Genomic DNA, 24,672 nt, shown 5'->3' with positions numbered 1-24,672 from the left:
AAGCAACCAGCCTGATGCTGCTCTCATTTGCTCACGAGCTCCCTCCTGCAAGGGGTTGAGTGTGGCGGGCTGAGTAAACAGGGCATCCCCATTGCAAACCTGACAAAGGGGTCAAGAAAAATCCTGCATCATCATGTCAAGAAAAACTGATCCCTGAGAGCCAGTAAACAATTGCAATGAGCCCTATGGCAACAACTGTGATGAGCTCTATGTGAGGAAAGATCCTTGCAGAGATTTCCAGAATACTGGAAAAGAGGGCTACACACAGAGCACAACAGAGAGGGTCCTTGCTGGGTTATTTACCTTTGTAATGATCAACACAGGCAAGTGAGGAAACACCCCAAGACCAGGGAAAGGTTCAAGGTACACTACAGTCACAGAGGAACAGGAATATTGCCTGTTGCCATTAGCTAGGGTGAAAAAACTCACAATTCACAAAGGAATGGATAGAGTACACAGAAGGGTCTTGCCTTAGTAGGGGGGAATACTTAATTCTAGACTGTGTATTTCTCTGGTTTCACATAAATCGTAAATCAAGACATGAAAAAATCAAACTGTTTCAAATTATTTAACCATGTACCAGAACAAATCACAAAATATTTATAGAAATACAAAAATATCTACCACCAAATAAAGTAAAATTCATAATGACTGACATTTAATGAAAATTATCAAGCATGCAGAAATGCAGAAAAATATGATCCATAATTTAGAAAACAATCAAAACTGACCAGGACTGACACATATTAGAATTAGCAGACAAGGACATTAAGTGTATAACTGTATTTCATACGCTCAAAATGTTAAGTACAGGTAGAAAAGATATGAAAAAATTCACATAAAATTTCTAGAGATAAAAACTATAATGTATAAGATGAAAAATATAGTGCATGAAATTAATGGTACATTAGACATGTCAGAAGAAAATATTAGCAAATCTGAAGACACAGCTATCGAGACTACACAGAATGGAGAAGACAGTAAAATTAAAAAAACAAAAAACAAAAATCAGAATCGAGAGCATCAGTGAGCTGCAGGCCAACTTTAAGAAGATTAATATGCCAGTATTTGAAGAGGGGAGAGATGGAAGGGCAAAAAAATTATTTTTAAGAAAGAATGGCAGAACATTTTCCAAATTTGATGAAGCTGTGAACACACAGATCCAAACATCTCAAAACACCGATTCACAAGAAACATGAAACCATACTAAGGTATATCATTGCCAAACTGCTCAAAACTAGTGAAAAAAAAAGTTTTTAAAGGCACCCAGAGAAAAAGACACATTGCATATAAAGGAACAATGATAAGGATAACAACAGATTTTTTACTATTAATAAAATGATGCAAGTCTGGCCAGGCGCGGAGGCTCATGCCTGTAATCCCAGCACTTTGGGAGACCAAGGTGGCACAGCACCTCAGGTCGGGTGAGACCAGCCTGACCAACATGGAGAAACCCCCGTCTCTACTAAAAATACAAAAATTAGCTGGGCATGGTGGTGCATGCCTGTAATTCCAGTTACTCGGGAGGCTGAGGCAGGAGAATCACTTGAACTCAGGAGGCGGAGGCTGCGGTGAGCCGAGATCGTGCCACTGCACTCCAGCCTGGGCAAAAAAAAAAAAAAAAAAAAAAGAAAGAAAGAAAAAAGAAAAAGAAAACAAACAAAAACAAAAACAGTGCAAATCTGAAGACAATAAACAATAAGAACAACTGTAATCTAGAATTCTTAGAACTCCAGGCCCTGATGTCTTCTCTAGTGACTTCTACTGAATATTTAAGGAAGAAATAATACCAATTATATATAAATCCTTCCAGAAAATTGAAAAGGAGGAAATGTTACTATCTAAAAAGTCAGCATTATCTAGATATCAAAACCAGACAAATCTATTACGAGAAAAGATTCCTATGGCCCAATATCCCTCATAAGCACATATGCAAAAGTAATAAACAAACTTCTAGCAAATCAAATCCAACAATATGAGAATACATTGTGATCAAGTAGAGTTATCCAGGAATACACAATTGGTTTAACATTCAAAATAAATGTAATTTACCATCTTATTATGTTAAAAAGAAAACTACACGATTATTTAAACAGATACAAAAATTGCATGTGATAAAATCCAACATCCATTACTGATAAAAAAAAATCCTTTATAAATTTAGAAAGGAACTCCTCACTATGGTGAAACACATCTACTAATATGAGAAACTAAAGCTAAAATCATGCTAAATAATGAAAGACTAAATGCTTTCCCTCTAAGTTCACAAACAAGAGAAGGATATCTATTCTCCCCACTTCTATTCAACCCTGTATTGGAAGTTCTAGCCAGTGCAATAAAACAAAAATAAATAAAATGTATTCAGATTGTGAAGCAAGACTTAAAATGGTCTTTATTTGCAGATGACATGATTGTCTAATTAGAAAATTCAATAGAATCTACAAACAAAGCCCTTCTAACTAATAACTGAGTTTAGCAAGGTTACATAATACAAGATCAATATGCAAAAATAAATTATATTTTTGTCTCCTAGAAATAATCAGCAATTGAGACAAAAAATCAGAAATTGAGACACCATTTATAACAGCATAAAAAATGAAATAATTAAGGATAAGACTGGCAAAGTATGCGAAAGACCTATACACTGAAAACTAAAAAACACTCATAGAAATTTTAAAAGATCTAAACAAATGAAGAGATATACCACATTCAAAGGTTGGAAGACTCAATGTTGTTAAAATGACAATTTTCTTCAAATAGATATATAGATTCAATGTAATCCTCATCAAAATCCCAGTAGACTTTTTGTAGAAATTAACCAATTTTTAAAATTCACATGAAAATAGAAAGAGCTCAGAATAATCAAAACTTCCTTAAAAAAGAAGAAACAAATTGGACTGATGCTACTTTAGTTTCAAGAAAGAGACATATAGATCAATGCAACAGAATAGAGAGTCCATAAATAAATCCACATAGATATGTATTTTCATGAAAGTCCAAAGGGAAAGCTGTGGAACATGAATAGTCCCTTCAACAAATGATGATGCTTTCTCTATATGCGAAAAACAAAAAAAGAACTTTGAGCCATACCTCACACCATATACAAAATTTGAAATGCATCATATACCCAAATGTAAAACACAAAACTTCTAAAAGAAAATACTGTGCCCTTTAGTCAGGCATAGGTATCTTAGACATAGCATCTGAAACATAATCCATAAAATAACAAACTAATGTGCTAAACTTCATCAAAATTGCAAACTTCTGCTCTTCAAAAGATACCAATAAGAGAATGAAAAGACAAGCCATAAATGGGAGAAACTATTTGAAAATAATTTGATAAAGAAATTGTATATAAAACTCTCAAAACTAAGTAAGAAAACACATCTCCCAATTTTTAATGGGCTAAAGAGGTGAACATACACTTCTCCAAAAAAGATACATGGCTTGCAAATAAGAACATGAAAAGATGTTCAACATCACTGGTTATTAAGAAAAGATACACCTGCCTTAGGATGCAGCTAATCCCTTCCTACCAACCCAAGAGAAACGAAAGCATATGTCTACACAAAAACTTGTACAAGGAATGTTCACAGCAGCTATATTTGTAGTAGTTCCAAGCCAGAAACAACCCAAATGTTCACCAACAGATGGAATATATAAACATACAATGGAACATTACTCAGCATTTTAAATGAACTGTTGATCTACATCACAACAGAAATGAATCTCCAAAAACATGATGCTATATGAAAGAAGATAGACATTAAAGAGCAATACTCTATGATTCTACTTGCATAAGATTTTACAGACTGTAAACTATAGTGGCAGAAAGCAGATCAATGGTTGCCTGGGGACAGGGGAGACAGAGAAGGTTGGGGGAGAGACTCTACAAGCATACACCCATCCACTGAGGTGAAGAATATATTCATTATCTTGATTATGATTAAGTTCCAAGGGTATATACGTATGTCAAAATTTATCTCACTGTAATTTAAATATATGCAATTGACTGTATGCCAATCATATCTTAATATAGCTGTTAAAAATTAAAAGGTAAATATTGAGAAAAAATTAAAAAATTCTAATAGATATACAGACATACATTTATTCATTTAACAGATGTTGTTTGTAGTGTTACTATGCACTCTGGAAAAGATATAGTAGACATGGTTCTTGTATTCCTGTCTAATATAAAAGAAATAACAATGAGATAATGCTCCACTATAAAAATGAGTAAGGACTTAAAAAATTTATAAAAGACAACATTTAACAAGTAATCATCAGAAAGGTTAAGACTTACTAAAAATCAAATAATTGCAAATTTCTAAAATAATACTACTTTTTTGCCTCTAAATTGGCAGAAAAATAATACAAACTTTTGGAGAAGTCTGAGGAAAGGGGTATGCTCATTTACTTCCTGTATTATAGTTGGTACAAACTCTCTGGCAATGTGCATCCTGAGCCTTACAATTCTGCATTCCTTTTGGCCCAGACCTTCCTTCCTTCCACATGTAGGAATTTTGCTCAAAAAATTATCATTGTAATGTGTAAAGCCATCATCATCATCATCCTCATTACCTTTAAAGAAATGTTAAGGGTGCTGTTTAAAATATACAAAAAATGCAAAACTTAGAATTAGGGTATATTTTTATAATAAAGCTATTTTTAAAAATGTTTCTTAAAATATTAAAAAATATAAAAAATGCTTATGACATGTTTTTGTATAAAAGGGCTGGTTATAGCGATGCGCTGTGGCTCACACCTATAATCCCAACACTTTGGGAATCAGAGGTGGGAGCATTGCCTGAGCCCAGAGTTTGAGACCAGCCTTAACAACACAGTGAAACCCATCTCTACAAAAAATACAAAAACTGGCTACGTGTGGTGGTGCGTATCCATAGTCCAGATACTCAGGAAGCTGAGGTGGGAGGATCCCTTGACGACTGGAGGTTAAGGCTGCAGTGAGCCCTGACTGTGCTACTACACTCACTGCAGCCTAAGTGACAGACTGAGACCCTGTTTTCATTCCAAAAAAAGGGTTGGTTACAGAGCAGTATGGTTCAGTTATTTTTTCATAACTCAAGAGAAAAATTACCCAATAATAAAAGTATGTATCTCTCAGTTGGGCATTAAAGTGCTACACAACTCTTCCCTTTTATGCTTATAAAGTGATACTACATAGTTTCCCCAATGAATAAATACTGCTTTTGCAATCAGAAAAAAAGTTTTAATTTTCATTGTTTTGAAATACTATGTTAGAAAAGGAGTGCCATCAAAATAATTTTAACTGTATTCCTAATATCTTGGTTTTTCATGTAGGACACCCACTCAAATGAAATTGTATTGTCTTTTGCTGTGACATAAAGCACTGCTGCATTTAATTCTATTATAATTATTAAACACGAATAAATTATGTAATAAATATACCTAACACCTGTTAAAAAACGTTTGGATAGTTACAAAATATTGCATCCTCTGATTTGACTGGATAATAAGATAAATACGCTGGCAGAAAATATGCATTAAATAGTTACATAAAATCTAACAGTATTTAATAAATCTTATACTATGATTCCTTGGGTAGGTGTGCATTTTTACTCAAGGAGTCATAATATAGCACTAACAGCCACTGCATCCTTCATAGTTTATAAGGAAAAACCTCTGAAAATTATAACCTGACTTTTCTTACTTAAATTGCTGAAAAGTATATTAAATAGAAAAATCTATCAGAAAGGAATAAAATTAAAGAACGCAAACAGCGAATACAATCAATTATAGCAAGATCTAATACAATGTGCTTTATAAATCACTGTTACATGATTAATTTTCGTTTTAGTTAATAAGCCATATTTAAACATAGTTGTTTAAAAATGAAAATTAGGTGAATTGGTTACTTGACAAAGTGACAGCTTGATGGTGTTATAAATGAAAATTTTTCCATTTATTCCTTGTTGAAGAAACCTAAGGCAGACACTGCTTTGTCTCTGCTATGCTGCTTTGCTAAGGTTCCTAAAAATAAATGTAGATAAAGAAATGTAAGAGAATAAAAGAAAATAATTTGCTTCATGCTCAACATGCTGATTAACTTTAATCCATGTTGTGAGTACGTGTATAATATGCTCATGCTTGCATGTGTATGTGGCCACCAGTCACAGAGTTGCGATGTAGATGTCAATGTAGATGATTATTTCTAGGAAACTATTTCCTAGGGAATAAACATGTCATATATCATCACACTGACATACTAACATTCAGATAAATGCCATAACATAATAAATCTGGCCAGCATAACTTAAAACATGGAAATATAAAAAAGGTAATGAGTCTTTTAATGTCTCAGAGCTGGCAATTCTTAACAGGCTTTTCTTTATATATTAAGATAATGTTACTAACCTACCTTGATTGGGCAGCTGCTCTTTTGACAGGCCAACTTCTAGTTTTGATTCTACTGTTATTCTGTGCCTCTTGATTTTAAAGTCTAACATGTTGATAGTCACACAAGATCTTAGTTTCAGGCTAGAACCAGAGTCAGCGAAGCCATAGATGACAGCTTCACCTAAATTGTATTCTATACTGTAGCTCTTCTGCAACAAATGCTACTGTGTACTAGACCTATCACTAGGTAATTCACAAACACCTCATCCTCATACGAGGATCTGCACTGTTATCATCAAGTTCAGAAACTGAGGTGCTCAAAGAAAATTAAGAAACTTGCTCAAGGTCACTCAGATGGGCCAGAATTCATTCCCAAGGTATGTCTCATTTCCATATATACCCTCTTCATGCTCTCCTGAGTGCAGCTTCTCCCTCTCCCTCTGCCCCTCATCCCTTTCCCATGCATACATGTACATATATACAAGTGTGTTCTGATGGAAATCAATGTAGAATGTCTCTGTGCAACTATTAAAAATAAAGGAAAGTCAGTAAAACAAAGAATGGCCAGGACAAAGTAATAAGGAAAAATGAGCTTTAAAAGCTGGGAAAGGAACAAACCTGGGAAATAAAAAAATTCAGGAGGAGATGCTAGCCATCTTCAAATATCTGAAGAACTGTTATTTTGGAAGCAGGATTAGAGGAATTCTACGTAACTCTAGTGAACAGGACTAGGACCAGTGAGGAAGACAAAGTTACTAGGAGGCAAATTTCAACTGGATATAAGAAAGAACTTTCTCACGATTACTGATACTCAGCTATGGACTGGATGTTACATAACTTCATCACTGAAAAACTTGAAGAAGCTGAGTGAAGCCTTTTATTGTTAGCTATCAAAATAAATACATATTAGTATTCCTTAGGAATATGGCAGGAAATAACTCCAAAATGTTGTATAAACTCAGACACCATATAACTGAAAATGCCAACTTTTTCTTTTGCCGTAACATGAAAATGGTCAGGACACATGGAACGAAAATAGGAACTGCCTGGATGAACTTGTAATTATCAAGTATTCAATGCTGCTCTTTGCCTTTATATACTTAGGTGTTGTTTGAAAATTTTTAATGCACTTGAGGATGAATTTTCCTGGATTGTTTTAAGTAATTTCACGTACCCATTTACAGATGCCCCTTCAACTTATGATGGGGCTACATCCTGATAAACCCATCCTAAGTCTTGAAAATAGATAGCATAATTCAAAAATGTGTTGAATACACCTAACCTACCAAATGTTGTAACTTAGCCTACCTTAAACATGCTCAGAATACTTAAATTAGCCGACAGTTAGGCAAAATCACCTAACACAAAGCCTATTTTATAATAAAGTGTTGAATATCTCATGTAATTTATTGAATACTGTACTAAAAGTGATAAACAGAATGGTCGTATGGCTAGTCAAAGTACAGTTACTACAGAATGCACATGGCTTTCGCACCATTATAAAGTTGAAAAATCTTGAGTTAAACTAAGGTACATCAGGGACTGTTGGTCCATTTCATTAACTTTTTTTGTTTTTTTACTTTTAAAGTAACATTGTTGAAGGATAATTTACATTCAACAAAATGCACCCCACTTTAAGATGTGCTTTGACAAATGTATACACCTTTACAGTGATCACTGTATCAGTCATGGCTTTTTGTAATATTTTATGATGATGTGACTTCTTCGAGGACTTGCTAGAGGGGAATATACTGTCCCTTCCAGGGCTAATTCCTATATATTGCACATGATTCCCTTGTGAGCATGTCTTTCATATGCAAACCAACCAATCCAAAGCCCATATCCTCAATCACCTCCTTTATCTAACTAACACACCAAGCCAATATTTCTCCAGCCGAACTCACTGGAGTGATATGGACTACCTTATAGGCCCGGGACTACTGAAATTATTCAAGCTAGCCAATGTTAAACAGCTTTTCATGTCCTACATTGTCTTTCCTGGGGAAACTACAACAAAGGCTCTGGGCCATGCTTTCCCCTGGCTCCTTCTGCCTCCTGACTGATGCAGGCACTTCTCCCAGTGGCTTTGAATGGTATGGTGTGTCCCCTCCTCTAAGGGACTGTAAGTAATAAACTCTTCTTTTTTTTTTTTTTTGAGACGGAGTCTCACACTGTCGCCCAGGCTGGAGTGCAGTGGTGAGATCTTGGCTCACTGTACTCCAGCCCAGAATCCTCCTCCGGCTCCCATGTTCAAGCGATTCTCCTGCCTCACCCTCCTGAGTAGCTGGGATTACAGGCGCCAGCCACCATGCCCAGCTAATTTTTTGTATTTTTAGTAGAGATGGGGTTTCACCATGTTGGCCAGGCTGGTCTCGAACTCCTGACCTCATGATCCACCACCTCAGCCTCCCAAAGTGCTGGGATTACAGGCTTGAGCCACCACACCCGGCCTAAACTCCTCTTTCAAAGGCAGTTGTCTCCTGTCACTTTACCATACCTGACTAAAACAAACCCAAGTACATTTTAAAACAATCACCCTATTGAAAATATATATCATCTCAAAAAGTCCCCTTGTGCCCTTCTGTAATACATTTCCATCCCTCACCCATGGCCCCAGGCAATCACTGATGCTTTCTGTCACTATAAATTAGTTTTGCTTGTCCTAGAATTTCCTGTCATTTCATATACATCAAACAGTAAATATTCACTTATTATGTGTGTCAGTAGATAATTCCTTTCTGTTGCTGAATCATATTCCATTATATGCATATAACACAATTTTTTAATCCATTAACTGATGGGCATTTGAGTTGTTGCCAGTTTTTGGTTATCATGAATTAATATAAATATAAATGTGTGTGTCCAAGTTTTTGTATAGATAAAGGTTTTAATATCTCTTGGGTAAAAACCTAGGAGTGGAATTATTAAGTCTATTAAGCATGGACCACTTAACTTTAGAAGCAATTGCTTGTTCTCCATAGTGGTTGTACTATATTTCATTTATTTAAAAAAAACTACCTCTTCTAAGCAATGATTGGAATTTATGTTTCTCAAGAGCAAGAGAACCCAAATACCTTCAGGCCCACTTTAGTTATATAATATTATATACATACACACACACAAACATACACACATTGAGCTTTTAGGTTCAGGAGTACATGTGTGGGTTTGATATATAGGTAAACTCATGTCATGGGGGTCTGCTGTACAAATTATTTTGTTACCCAGGTACTAAACTTAATACCCAATAGTTATTTCTTCTGCTACTCTCCCTCCTCCCACCCTCCCACCTTTTCACCCTCCACCCTCTACCCTCAAGTAGGCTCCAGGGTCTGTTGTTCCCTTCTTTGTGTCCACGGGTTCTCATCATTTAGCTCCCACTTGTAAGTGAGAACATGTAGTATTTGGTTTGCTGTTCCTGCATTAGTTTGCTAAGGATGATGGCCTCCAGCTCCATCCATGTTCTTGTAAAGGGCGTGATCTCAGTCTTTTTTTACGGCTGTGTAGTATTCCATGGTGTATATCTACCACATTTTCTTTATCCAGTCTACCACTGATGGGCATTTTAGGTTGATTCCATGTCTTTTGCTATTGTGAACAGTGCTGCAATGAACATATGTCTGCAAATGTTTTTGCAGTAGAACGATTTATATTCCTTTGGGTGTATACCCAGTGATGGGATTGCTGGGTCAAATGGTAGTTCTATTATTTAGGTCTTTGAGGAATCACCACACTGCTTTCCACAGTGACTTAACTAATTTACACTCCCACTAACAGCATATAAGCATTTCCTTTTCTTTGCAACCTTGTCAGCATCTAACATGCACACACATATATACAATAATATCTAATAGAAGCTTATAGTACATAAATCCTGACTAATAATAGTACTCATCATTTGCTCAATTCTAATAACAGTATTCTTCATTGGCTCAACTGCAATGCTTATTCTTATCTCAATCTGTCCTATTTCAGAAACAAATAACAAAATTCTCAAAATGTTACTAAAGCTTTAGAGGAGCTAAAACTTAATCTACAAAATAAATTTTAATCCACGTAGTAAATTCTTAATGCTTATATTGATATTTGCATTAATACAATGTATCAATGTTTGGCAATCATCTTCCTCCCCTAAATGGCTGCATGCTGCTAATGACTTTGATTTAAAAACAATCTACCCTCCCTTCCCTTCCCCCTCTCCCCACTTCCCTCCTCTCCTGAGTCTCACTCTGTCACCCTGGATGGAGTACAGTTGCACGATCTTGGCTCACTGCAACCTCCACCTCCCGAGTTCAAGTGATTCTCCTGTCTCAGCCTCCCCAGTAGCTGGGATTACAGGCATGTGCCACCACATGCGGCTAGTGTTTGTTTTTAGTAGAGACGGGGTTTCACCAAGTTGGCCAGGCTGGTCTTGAACTCCTGACCTGAAATGATCTGTCCACCTTGGCCCCCCGAAGTGATCGGATTTGCGGCGCGAGCCACTGTGTCCGGCATCAACACATATTTCTGAATGTCAGTCACTGAACTATACTCACCCTTAATTTTCAGGATCATGTTCCTGCCCAATCTCAGGTATACAACGAGTTAAAAACCTGGGGAACTGAGTGGGGAGATGTACATTTCTAACTGAAACTTCTTACTGTATGATCTTGGACAAATCATTTAATCTTTTTTTCCATTTCAGTTTCTGCTTCATAGAAAGTAAGAGATAAAATACTTAACTCTTTTTGCTGAAGAAAGGATTAAACTGGATACTACATGCTGAAAATACTTGGTAAAAAAAGTACTCAAAAACCAGCGTATTACATTACATGTTAATAAAGTTCTCCAGAATTCTTTCAAAATAAAACAAATGTTTATTATCTTTGGCATTTCCAAAAAAAAAAAGTACTAGAATATACCTAGAAGTACAAAATACATTATTTCCAATTGCATGATCTAATCACTGACTTCTATAAAACACATGCACATACAGGCACATGTGTTCCTTAACATGTGCTGCATGTATGACTGAACTCGGTAGGTTAAGAATGTTTAAGATGGCATTTTTCTGCCTTGATAAAAATCTATTAGGAAAATATGTTCTAGCCTAGATCCTTATTTTTCCTTCATAGGTTTTCTATTCATTTTCTTCCAACTCATCTGGGTCTAACTACAACTGCGAACTTATATTTTTAGTTCCCAGGTTCCAGGGTGAAATGTTCTCTCCTTCCTATGTATCTCTCAAAGGCTACCTCCAAACTCAAGGCAGCTCCTGCCTCCAAATGTGCTCCTCCTCTGTTTTCCAAAGCCATTGTCTCTGCTCTATGGGCACCCTTACTGCCTTAGGTCAGGTCCTCACTGCTTGTTCCCTGTATTACAATAGCCTCCTAAATTGTCTTCCTGCCTCTGGTCCAATCTATTCTCTCTGATGCAACTAGAATAATCTTTCTATTTCTACTTTGTAATCTAAAAAATTCAAGTCGAATAAACATTCCTATACATCTTATTATTTTGAAAATGCAGTCATCATGTCCTCTTCCTCAGAGACATGCACTCTCAATTCTTAGAGTTGATTCTCCCAGCATTTATACTTCCATTATCGTTAATAACATGCTTATCATTTCACTTCTTGATTGTTCAATTTTAGGCATTATCAACTGATGTCCCACAATGGAGGATGAAGATTTACTTTTTCTCTCATCAATAAAAATGTCTGATAATTTTTGTGAGTACACAATTCCAGGTTGAAAATTAAAGGCAATGTTCCACTGTATTCCGGTTTTCAATGTCAGTGTGAAGAAATCCAAAGCCACTGTGAGTAGTCCTTTGTATATAATTTGCTTTTATTGTGGAAACAATATTTATAAAATTCACAGTGAAGTGTCTCAGTCTATTTTCTTAAACTTGCCAGGTGTTTGTGGGGCCTCTTAATCAGAAAATTTGTGCATTTCAATTCCTGGGATATTTTCGCCAATTATTTTTTTAAGATTTCCTCATTTACTTTGCTCTGCTCTCTTTTTTTCCTCCTTGAATTCCTATGATTGAAATGTTGAGCTTCCCTGGCTGGTTATGCTTGTCTCCGCTTTACTATGTTTTGTTTTCTATTTATTAATTTTTGCTCTTTCTGGAAAAATTCCTTAACTTTACCTCCCAGTATTAAAAATGTGTTCCATCTATGATTTTTAAAATTTGAAGCAATGTCTTATTAATTCTGCCATTAATATACTTTTCCATAACTAAAAGTGACAGATAATTAAGTATAAGTTTATTTGATTTCTATAGACTGCTTGGTTGTGTTTTTAGAAGGACTGTAGCACTCTTAAAATAATTTAAGACATTTATTTTATGTAAAAGTAAAAATTGTCTCAGTCTCTTGAATTTATGTAACATCAGGTTTGGGGGCCTTTCAGATGTATCAATATTAAGTTTCATTATCTGAACACAACAAGTCCTAGGAAACACTGATTTCTGATATTATCTGTAAACGCAATACAGTGCCAATGCTGCCATAGTACATTTTAGTTAAGTCTAGAAAGACCCACGTTTGCGGTAAATTTTAACAAACAGGCCTATCCTCTGTTTTCTTATTTGTTCAAATGCCTAGGATACAGATATAAGAAAAAGATGTGATTCTTTCTACATCAAGCAGAACATGCTTGGAATTTCTAGCCTGGATTTCCAATGCTAACAGAATGTTCAGAAGGCATTCAGGCCAGTGAAGTTACCATCACAACAAAGATGAACACTTTTCAAAAGAGAATTGCATTATTTGCTAATAACTGATACTTAGCAGAAAAATAAAAACCATAAAATAAAGAGGCTATCATTTACACTTCCATAATATAGACATGTACTGTGAAATTGTTCATTATTTTGTTTTCCACAATCAGTCTGGCTGGCAGTGCTTCAATCAGGTTGGATTTAATTCACTGCTTTTGAAATGATCACATTTCCACCGTTTTTGCTCTTCTCTTGTCTGTATGCAGTGACAAAGTCATTTAAACTAAGCAGGTTTACAGAAAGTTCATATAATTTTAAGATCATTTGGAATTCCCCACATTCTTTTTCTCTCTTAAGTCTTATTTGCTGCGCGAAACACCTCGTGAGTTCTGGTTTCATCCACATAGACCAATCTGTTCACTGGAAACAAACTATTTCCACCTCTCGCCTTTATTCCATTCTAACTGATGCACATTTCTGGTTCCACCCATTTTTCTCTCAGGTCTGTTGACATCAGTAGCTTTTTTTCTTCTTTACAGTTTTTGTCTTAAATGAAAATTCCATCAATTAGCGTTATAACGACTATTCAATTTTTTAAAACTCGATTCTGCTTCTCTGCTCCACAACTTAATCTATGTTTTATATTTTCTTGTGTTCTTGTGGGTGTGGAAATTGCTGCTTAATAAATGATCGATAATTTTTCTTCTTCATTAAAAATAATTCAAACTTTCATTTTTTTCCTGAAGTACTCTAATCACAGATTTGCCTTTTCAGTATCACCCAAACTTTTTTTATTCCATGCCCCTAATGGTTTCTGTCACTTATATTATTATAAAATAATTATTTCCAACATAGAAAAAGCTAAAGGAAATGAACAAATACGAAAAAAAAAAATGGGACAAATAGGTCGGGTGCGGTGGCTCAAGCCTGTAATCCCAGCACTTTGGGAGGCTGAGGCGGGTGGATCACAAGGTTAGGAGATCGAGACCATCCTGGCTAACACGGTGAAACCCTGTCTCTACTAAAAATACAAAAAATTAGCCAGGTGCGGTGGAGGGTGCCTGTAGTCCCAGCTACTTGGGAGGCTGAGGGAGGAGAATGGCGTGAACCCCGGGAGGCGGAGCTTGCAGTGAGCTGAGATCAAGCCACTGCACTCTAGCCTGGGCGACAGAGTTAAGATTCCGTCTCAAATAAATAAATAAATACATAAATAAGGGACAAATAGCCAGCAGGTTAGAAGGAAACATTCTGGAATTCTTTTTGCTTTCACTTTTCAGAAATCATCTATTACTGTATACTACTAATGCTGTGAAGACATTTCTGAAAGATGAACATGACATAACTGTGACAGTATTTAGATAACTAATTTATATACATATGTATTTACTAATTTATATTATTTAAAGCACATGTATATCATAGTATTTTAGAATTAGAGAAACCTGGGTACTTTTTATATTTTCCACTAATGAAATATCACCTTAATGAATTTGCAACAAAGAAAAAAATCCACAATTCTAATATTCTAACATAAATACTATTAGGATTTTGGTGTATTGTCTCTTAATTTCTTTCCTGTGCTTTTTGTTTGTTTGTTTTGGCTTTTGTAATACCTGTAATCACAATGCATGTATAATTTTTATTCTGCTTTAAAAATGTAGAGTAGTCCCTTCTTACCCATGGGGGATACATTCCAACATCCCCAGTGGATGTCTAAAACTCTGGACAGTACCAAACCCTATATATACTGTATTTTTTCCCATATGTACATACCTATGATGAAGTTTAATTTATAAATTAGGCACAGAAATTGACAATAACTAATAATACAACATTATAATAACATATAATGTGTGAATGTGAACACATATATAACAACATATAAAGGTTATGTGAATGTGGTCTCTCTATCAAAACTCTGTCTTATTGAACTGTATCTCAGGTAACTGAAATGAGAAGAGAAACCACAAATAAGGGAAGACTACTGCATTTATATATTAAGCATTTACTTACATTGTCTTCAAAAACTTTTTTTTAACATTCTGTTTGTATATTGGTTAAAAAATATAAGTACCAGGTCAAAAAAAAATTCAAGTCCTACAAAAAAGAATAAATTGAAAAATAAGCCTCCTTCTCATTCTATTCCCCCAATTCCCCTCCTCAGAGGCAACAGCTATTTGCACTTTTCTGGGCATCCTTTCAGAAATGGTTTTGTGTTTACAGAAACTAACACATAGAAATAAGCTCTGTTCCCTGTCCCCATTTCCATATTGAAGCAGATTATACATGCTGTTCTTTTTTCACTTAATATATTTTTGAGAGTTTGCCATCTCAGCACTTATCAAGCATCTTCATTCTTTTTAAAGGCTGCATAGTATTTGATTGCATGGAACCATTATTTTTTAACCCACTGGTTGACAATTAGATTGTTCTTAGCCTTCTGCTCTTACAAAGCTACAAACAGTGTGTACCCCTGTATGCACATTTCTGCTAACATGTGGAAGTCTATCTACAGGAAATCACAGTAAGAAATTTCTGGGTTGACTTAACATTTTTCTAGATTTTGCCAAACTGTCCTTCAAAGAAGTTGCACTGATTTATCCAACAATGCATGAAAGTGCCTCAAAACCACCACTTGCAACAACTGCCATAGGAATTTTTCAATCAAATACTCAAAACATTTAAGGATCCTAACATGCCTATGTAACTGTCTCAACTTTAGCTGAATATACAAACACTGCATTTTACTGAAATATATAAACCATGAAAACCAAATTTCCTGTCTCCAGGAGTTAGAAGGGTGATTGTTTATGGGAAGTCCCACCAACAAACTAGAAATGGGAAAAGGAGTCCGTTGCAAGGGACAGTGCTGCTGCCCAACATCACCAAAAGGAAGTGTGCATTAGTGTTCATGCAGCATGACTCATTAGTTTGTATCAACATTTTCTTGCTATGAAAATGAAAACAGACTGATTTCCTAATTGAAAAAGTCAAACCAGATAACATAATAAGAGAAAACATTGTTACATATTTGAAAAAGTAGCCCTTTAAAAGTGTTTTTTTAAAAAAAACATTACATGTATAGTTTTAAAATGATTTTATAGTGTAAAAATCATGCTCCTTTATCTACGATGAAATGGTGTCTTGACTGAGGTGCTACCAGCTGAGGATATGTGAACCCAATTAACCCAATTTTTAACTTGTCCATACGAAGTGGTTTATTTTAGATGTACACTGCTCCCTAAATCCTTTAGGGTACAACATGGAAAAACCATAAACAGGCTATAAAGGTCATGACATTAATTTTGCTATCATTATCATACCTTCAGAAGGCATTCAAAACTAAAAAAGTCTTATCCTCTGGGAAGGAAGGCAAATTTGAAACTAATTATGGTAGTTATTATTGTAATACTATTAAATTAAACACTGTGACCCTAGCTAAATTTATTTTGGTACATTTTGTTAATGAATAAAACTACTCAAATAATACTGTACTGTTGCACACAGCAAAATGGTACATCAAAGGACTAGAATAAAGTAACCACTCAAAAACTTGAATTCTCATTAACCTAGAGCTTAACTGGAATGTTTAATGTATTAATAAGCATCCATAGACTCTCTTTGCAGAAGATGCTCTATGTGTTATACAGGTTTATTTAAGAACTAAAAACTTCACATGGGTAGAATAACCATTACTATTTATTTAAACCCAAAAGAAAATAAAGAGGGAAAATATCTCAGTAGCTTCTTTTTCTGAATACGTTTTTAAGAATCAAACTGCTTTTGGTGTTTGGAGGACAAGACGGTCCAGAGGCAACATCTAAGCTTAATAATTTCCTGCCAGTTCAGGTTCCTAACATCTTACCAACACCTGGCCTGAGCACCAGGCGGGAGAGGAAACCGCCGACCCAGCACCTGGGGAGTATTTAATGTGTGTGTTCTCTAGTGTCCTGAAACCAGAATCATAGCCACACAGACTCTGGCGGGTTCATTTTAATCCTTGTAAATGCTGGAGGACAGAGATCAGGGATGAGGACAGTGAATAATGAGTCTGGGTGGGTGGGGAAGAAAAATTAGGCAAGGAGGAGAACTATCAACATCTGTGTAGGATTAACGATCAAGAGAAAGATGAGTAAGTAGCAATCACAAAAGAAAGAAAAAGTGGGAAGAAAAAAACGAACAATGGCAACATTATTATACAAGGAGAAATAGCATTTGAAGAAAAAAAATCACTTAAATTCCAGTTTCTTTAAATATCTCAGAAGACACAGAAAACCATTGAAGCACTGGTTCATATACTCTTGCAGTTAGAAAAGATGCTTATAGTACTTTTTGTGCATGGCTGATAGTCTTTGATAGTCTATAACTACTAATTGGTATAAATGGCCATGTTGCTAGTCAACTGCAATAGTTTATTAAAATTTACGTTGGGATAAAGTTAAATATTTGAAGAGCATCTTTATTTCTCTAAATTTGAAAGTTAACCTTAGAACAAGAATTTCTAATTGGTCTCTGTTTAGGGGTGTTAGCTGACTATGAGGCATTACCACATAGGAAAGATGAGAAAAATCAGAATGCAGAAGGCCCTAGAGGACCGTTTTTTTCTTGCATGGATTTGTTAAATAGTTTAATTGTGGATACTCAAGGATCCCAATTAAAAGGATACAACTAGGAGTGCTTTCCTCTTCCTTTGTTTTCCTATATTTGCCCATGTCCCCACAATCTATTTCTAGATCCATACCTCCAACTGCATTTTGTACTCCAAATGTGTACATTTTCACATTAGCTGATGAAGCAACACTTCAAGTTCGGGCATGATGGTGCTAGCCAAGAGTTCACTTTCAGGAGGCAGTCATCTTTGTCTTTGCAGTAGTTATTTTAGAATTATTTAAATATTTAATTATATTTTGTTCTTATTTTAGAAAAATTAGTTTGGGTGTTTGGAGATGAAAAGATTAAAAGTAAATGTGACTGAGATGACACCAAAAACATAGGCAGCAAAGGTAAAAATAGATAAACTGGACTATATCAAAATTTAAAACTTCCGTGTATCAACAGATACAATCAACAGAGTGAAAAGGCAACTTATAGAATGAAAGAAAATATTTGAAAATAATTATCTGATAAGGAATTAATATTCAGAACATACAACAAATTCCTAGGACTCAACAAAACCCAAATAACCCAACTTAAACATGAGCAAAGGATTTGTATAGACATTTCTCTAAAGATGATGTACAAATGGCCAACAAGCATATTAAAAAACGTACATCACTAATTAGAAAAATGCAAATCAAAACCACAATGCGATATCACCTCACATTCATTAGGATGGCTACTATTTAAAAAAAAAAACAGAAAATAACAAATGTTGGTGAGGATATGGAGAAATTGAAACTCTTATTTACCGTTGTAAATGTAAAATGGTGCAGAAACTATGGAATACTGTACAGCAGTACCTCACAAAATTAAAAATAGAGTTACCATATGGTCTAGCAATTCCACATCTGTGTGAATATCAAAAATAACTGAAAGCAAGATCTCAAAGAGATACATGTACATCCATGTTCGTAGCAGCATTTTTCATAGCAGCCAAGAGGTGAAGCAACTCAACTGCCCATTGACAGACAAATGGATCAACAAAATGTGATATGTACATACAATGGAATATTATTCAACTTTAAAAAGAAAAGAAATTCTGACACATGCTACAATACGCATTAACCTTGAGGAGACTATGTTAAATGAAATAAGCCAATCAGAAAAGGGCAGACATTGTAAGATTCCATATATATCAGGTATCTAGAGTAATCAAATTCAAAGATAGACAGCAGAATAGTGGTTTCCAGGGGCTAGGGGGTTGTGGTCGGGGAGGAGGGCAGGCCAGAAGAAAAGAAATCAGGGAGAAATAGGGAGTTGTGTGATAGGTATACAGTTCCAGTTTTATAAGATGAAAAATTCTGGAGTTTGGCTGCACAACAATGTGAATGTAATTAACACTACTGAAATGTGCAATTAAAAAGGGTTAAGAAGGTAAATTGTAGGTTATGTGTTTTTTACCACAATAAAAAAAGTAAATGTGATCATAGTAGTGATATGTAGCATAGGTACTGTAAGCAATATAAAAGTAGGCAAAAATGGCAATCACTCAGCGTGTTTTATGTGGCAAGTCTTTAACTTTTATTGGAAGCATACTTGACTTAAGCCAGGTATGTGCTCAACTGTAAAGAAAAATGATAAAACTAAAGAATATTTACAAAGTATACAATATTTATACTAGACATACATATCTGTCAAAAAGAATGACTAGTAAATAGTTCTGTGGTAAAGGAATATCTTCTTAGCATATGTCTTTTTGTTTGTTTCACTTTTACACACTGTATATCTGGGTAGTTTTTTGAGGAACATATTTTATATAAAAGTAAATACTGCCTATAAAAAGGAAGTACTAGCCTAGGGCTCTTCAGGCCATAGGATATCAACACAACCACTCCGAAGATTGGATCTGGTTAATTTCTTTCTCTATTCCCCCTAATACTATCATCCCATGTTCTCTGGTGAGTTTATCAGAAAGGCAGGGAGTTTCAGGCAATCTTGTTCATAAGGCTACCTTAGTATTAGCAGCTGACAAAAGATCTAGTGCTATAGAGCAAGTGCTTCAACAAATAACATCTTCTCAGTCGTGGTCCTGGCAGAGGAGATTTCTGACCTCCCTTAAATCTACCACCACCCAGGCACCTCCACTCCCCAGGCTCTGGCATTAACAAAGCCGACCTGAAAAAAGCAAGTTAACCCAGTAGTTCCAGATTACAATCATCAGGTGAAAATATGGCATCACAGAGATGAGCTGTAAACCCCTAAATTAGCTTTGAGATTAAAGCAGCAAGGTCATTTCCTCCTGGGGTCTTCAAGACCTGGGTCTGTACTCACAATACTGACAGTGAAACAAGCAGATATGGGTGAGGACATGGGGCAGTGCTCTGGGGTACACAGGGCCTTGTGGGGTTGCTCCTGAAACAGTTACTTTAAGGTTTCAAACTGGTGACAGAGATTGTTGACCTCCAGACTGTATCCTCTAACAACAATCATAGAGCATTAAACTTAAAACTGAAATACAATGAATGGGAAATCTGTTACCATTTTGGTATACAATTTTAAATACACTTAAATACAATATTAAATATAATATTACAAAATCAATTGGTTGCTGCTGTAAATTCACTAAGCATTTGGTTTCCTCATGAATGATTAGTTTGGGGGGTTAACTTTAGTCTAAGTAAAGGCAAATAACTGCAACAGGATGATTTCAAGAGGTAAGAAATTATTAAGGGTGGTAGCCTCTGGAAAAGGAAGAATTGGAAAGAAAAATAACTTTCTACTGTATATTTTTTTGTAAACCTTTTGAATGTTCCACCTTACTTAAAACAGTAGTATTAACAATAAGAACAACAAGAATAAAGTAGAACCTGGGAGAGAGGTGGTTCTCAATCAACACTGCCAGGGAAAGATGTCCATAACATCATCTTAAGTGAAGCAAGCTGGGGAACAGTAGGTATATTCTGATCTCATTTGCCTTTAAAGGAAAAAAAGTTGTATTCTCACAGAGAAACATCAAATTATCAACAGTGGTTACTTTTGGGGCTTGACTTGGTGGCATTTCCACCTTTAATTGGGTATAATACATGTATGTGTGTGCATATACACACACACATATAACTATATTGTATATATTTATATAATACATATGTAACTACATAACCATCTATTTTTATACTAAAAATAATAACCGTTCTAAAAGGGGGGAAAACGCCTAGTTAGATTCCACTTTAAAAATATATTTCTGTTTAAGAAGAACAGATACTTTGATTTTCAAGTAGTCTTTTTTTCACTTTTGATATTTTCTGCATTCGAATTCCACGGTGACCATTACACTCAATACATAATTTCCTGGCAAAATCAAATGTGTAAAGTCCATCCATCAATCATCCAATGTAGCAATTTAGTAGATTGTGCCTATATCAATAAGAGAGGCACTGTATGTAATTTCTTATAATTCTCATTCAATACTTTTTCTAAACACAAAATAATTTCAACTCAGTAACAGATCTTTAGTTAAGGATGGATTTTCAAAATCATCACACATTTTTTTAAAAATTCAAAGAATATTCTCTGCCCTCTTCAGATTAGATAAGGTCTTGTTATTCTATATTTTCTTTGCACAATTTAATTCTCCTTTCCCAACACTGACTACACCTATATTAACTTCACATCTATCTTCCTCACCAGACTCAAAACTCTACAGGGGCAAGGTGCAAGTCTGTCACATTCTTAGCTTCAGGACCTTGGACGAAGTCTTTCAAAATATTTGATGAATTAACTTTGAATGATACAAACCTTAAAAAAAGGAGTTACAAGATTTTGCAGATATTCAAGGTGAAAGAAGATGCTAAATAAAAATTATATAACTAACCAAATAAGAAAGATCCACATCATACTTAAAAACAGCACATAGATAGAAGAAAAGGTTATTTGCCTAAAGGATTGGTATAACAAAATTAAAGCACATGTTCTCCAAATACAACTGCTAAAAGCCTCCAGAGTTTGGCTACCTTATAAATATCAGGCTTTCAGTCACAAAAGCAAAGGCTTTAAAGAAATAAACCACAAGTAACTTCCAAAATGGGATTATAATGCTATACTCTTAAAGTACATTATCATTTAAAAATTCATCTTATTAATAGGTTGTTTCAGAATTCATTATATTTCAATAATCTTTTAAAAAAGAAATATGGAGGCCAGGCGTGGTGGCTCATGCCTGTAATCCCAGCACTTTGGGAGGCCGAGACGGGTGGATCACGAGGTCAGGAGATCGAGACCATCCTGGCTAACACAGTGAAACCCTGTTCTACTAAAATACAAAAATTAGCTGGGTGTGGTGGCGGGCACCTGTAGTCCCAGCTACTTGGGAGGCTAAGGTGGGAGAATGGCGTGAACCCGGGAGGCAGAGCTTGCAGTGAGCCGAGATCGTGCCACTGCACTCCAGCCTGGGTGACAGAGCAAGACTCGGTCTCAAAAAAAAAAAAGAAGAAATATGGAATAGCAAATGTACTGAACCTCCTCCTCACCCCCCCAAGCGCCCCCACCCCCACAGGGCACACAGAGTCAGACTTTTGTTTTGACAACTCTTGAGACGAATCCAAATCTCTTAATACTCTAGTGAATATGTGTAGTTTTTGGCATGTATATACTTACACATCTACTAGAGTTGAATTAACTCTACTCATGAACTTGTACGCCAGTTTCAAGAAAAATTTTAACCAACGTAGAAAATTATTCTTTTGAAAACAAAACAAAACAAACAAAAGTTTTCTGGCCACAAGGATAACTAATTAAAGTTATACACTTTCTTATGCAACCATCTTTTGTCAAAGTAAGGCAGTATAAAAGGTAGGCATTCACTGTAATCAACGTAACTGATAACCCCACAAAGCAGGCATTGGAAAACTTTTTCTGTAAAGTGTTACATGGTAAATATTTTCAGTTTTGTGGACCCTACCATCTGTGTCATAACTACTCTATTCTACTAGTGTAGTAAGAAAACAGTTACAAGCAATATATAAGGTTATTTACGAAGTTTCAATAAAAACTATGTATGGATGGCCGGGCACGGCACGGTGGCTCAAGCCTGTAATTCCAGCACTTTGGGAGGCCGAGATGGGCGGATCACGAGGTCAGGAGATCGAGACCATCCTGGCTAACACGGTGAAACCCCGTCTCTACTAAAAAATACAAAAAAACTAGCCGGGCGAGGTGGTGGGCGCCTGTAGTCCCAGCTACTCGGGAGGCTGAGGCAGGAGAATGGCGTAAACCCGGGAGGCGGAGCTTGCAGTGAGCTGAGATCCGGCCACTGCACTCCAGCCTGGGCGACAGAGTGAGACTCCGTCTCAAAAAAAAAAAAAAAACAAACTATGTATGGATACTGAAACAAAATTTTATATCATTTTCATTGATCACAAAATATTGTCTTCCTTGGTTTTTTTTCAATAATTTAGAAATATAAAAATCATTCTTAGCTTGCAGTCCACACAAAACCAGGCCCAATTTGGTTTGCTAGTCCCTACTCTAAATCAATGACTTAGTAAACCTGGTTTATACCACTTATGAGCTATGTAACCTTGCCCTTCACCACAATAGCCCAAACAACAAAGAAAACCACCACCACCAATAACCGTAACTGAATTAACCTCTTAATTTTCATGTGGGAGTTAGAGAGCTATTTTATTGGTATAACAGCAGCAGCAACTAACATTTATTTTGAGATTTCTATGGCTCCAAACAGTGTTCTTGGCATTTTAAGTATATGCTAATTTCTTTAATTCTCACAGCCTTGGGATGGATATTTTATGATCCCCATTTTACATACAAGGAAATTCATGCACAGAGAGATTAAGTAATTTATCTAAGCTCACCCAGCTAGTAAAATGTGGAGCTGAGGTTTGAAGACAGGTACTGGGTTCTGTCCTCAGTATTCTCAGAAATTAAAATGCACAACAGAATAAGTACACATGAAAAACAATGATAGTTAATGCTCATCAATAATAAAACACTAATTTTTAGATGGCCTATACTCCAGTAAGAAAAATGGAAACTTGTTTCAAATAGATGTGAGTGTCAGTATTCTCATTGAAAAATTAGGAACAGTAGTCCCTGATTCCTTCCTGTGTATGCTGGTTCATGAGAACAAATGTTAGTGAAAATGCCCCAGGAGAAAAATGCAAAAGGCAGGTCACTATGACTTTCTCTAAATGACTGTCCTGATTCTAACACAAATTTGCCTCTAGCTTTGCTGTGTTTGGCATTTACAGATTTATAATATTTGCCCATTACTGATACATTAACAATAAACACTAATAATCAGGAAGTCACCTTTCTTACAACAGTTATAACTGAAACTATAACCCATTTGCATACTCTTTTTCTCATAAGATCTTTACAGGTCAGTTGGTTCTGTGTGCTGGCATCCTAAATGCAAGTGGATGCCTAATAACTAACTCTTCAGGGATCATATGAAAATGATTTTAGGGTGTAAATTAAAATTTATTTCAGTGTAGTGTTAAATTGCCAGTGTGCCTTTTAGAAGTTATAAGAAAACACCATCACTTCTACATAACTGGAGAATAAAAGCATCCCCAAAGAACTTGGCATTTTAAGACTTTGGCTGGCCAAGGAAATAAGAAATTGCTAAAACTACATTCAGTCCAAATATTTCTCATTGGAAGGTAGTTACGTGCCAGAAAATTATTTCAGAGTCTACTTTCATTACTTACATAAAAATGAGGAGGCTCACATGTCAGATGATCTCTACAGCACTGGGGGAGGATCGGCAAGGCCAAACACATTTTAAGAAGACACAGGACTTTTGCTTGTAAGTTTATTACTGCTTGAGGTTGAGCCTTTTGGGTATCAAAAAAATATATACCAACAGAACTACTCTCCCAAGGAAAATAGTGCCACCATTTGTAGACCATGTAACCTTCAAGTATGTGCTACTTTTTTGTCCCTGTATCTAACTTAAATCAGGAACTGTATTTT

The 24,672-nt window shown here is 35.5% G+C and overlaps 1 protein-coding gene and 1 long non-coding RNA gene across 14 annotated transcripts in view; one reads left to right on the top strand and one right to left on the bottom strand.

The window, feature by feature from the left end:
- LOC110744209 overlaps nucleotides 1–13,203 on the top strand; it is a 46,116-nt gene extending 32,913 nt beyond the window's left edge. Inside the window, exon 4 of the long non-coding RNA XR_002524544.2 lies at nucleotides 12,008–13,203. This is a non-coding gene — a long non-coding RNA (uncharacterized LOC110744209). The remainder of the gene's footprint in view (nucleotides 1–12,007) is intronic.
- The window catches only part of ZNF438 (zinc finger protein 438), a 177,558-nt gene that overhangs the window by 33,681 nt on the left and 119,205 nt on the right, over nucleotides 1–24,672 (bottom strand). Inside the window, exon 1 of one of the 13 annotated variants that reach the window (XM_009214192.4) lies at nucleotides 4,106–4,606. The exons of the other annotated variants lie outside the window; for them this stretch is intronic. Within the exon in view, the coding sequence (XP_009212456.1) occupies nucleotides 4,106–4,107 (2 nt within the window). The 5' untranslated portion in view covers nucleotides 4,108–4,606. Of the gene's footprint in view, nucleotides 1–4,105; nucleotides 4,607–24,672 lie in introns of those variants that run through there. 13 annotated transcript variants of the gene reach the window in all.

This window comes from Papio anubis, chromosome 11 (assembly GCF_008728515.1).
Source record: "Papio anubis isolate 15944 chromosome 11, Panubis1.0, whole genome shotgun sequence".
In the NCBI taxonomy this organism is placed as follows: domain Eukaryota; kingdom Metazoa; phylum Chordata; class Mammalia; order Primates; family Cercopithecidae; genus Papio; species Papio anubis.
The sequence above is the reverse complement of the archived record's forward strand: the minus strand, read 5'-3'. Positions and strand labels throughout refer to the sequence as shown.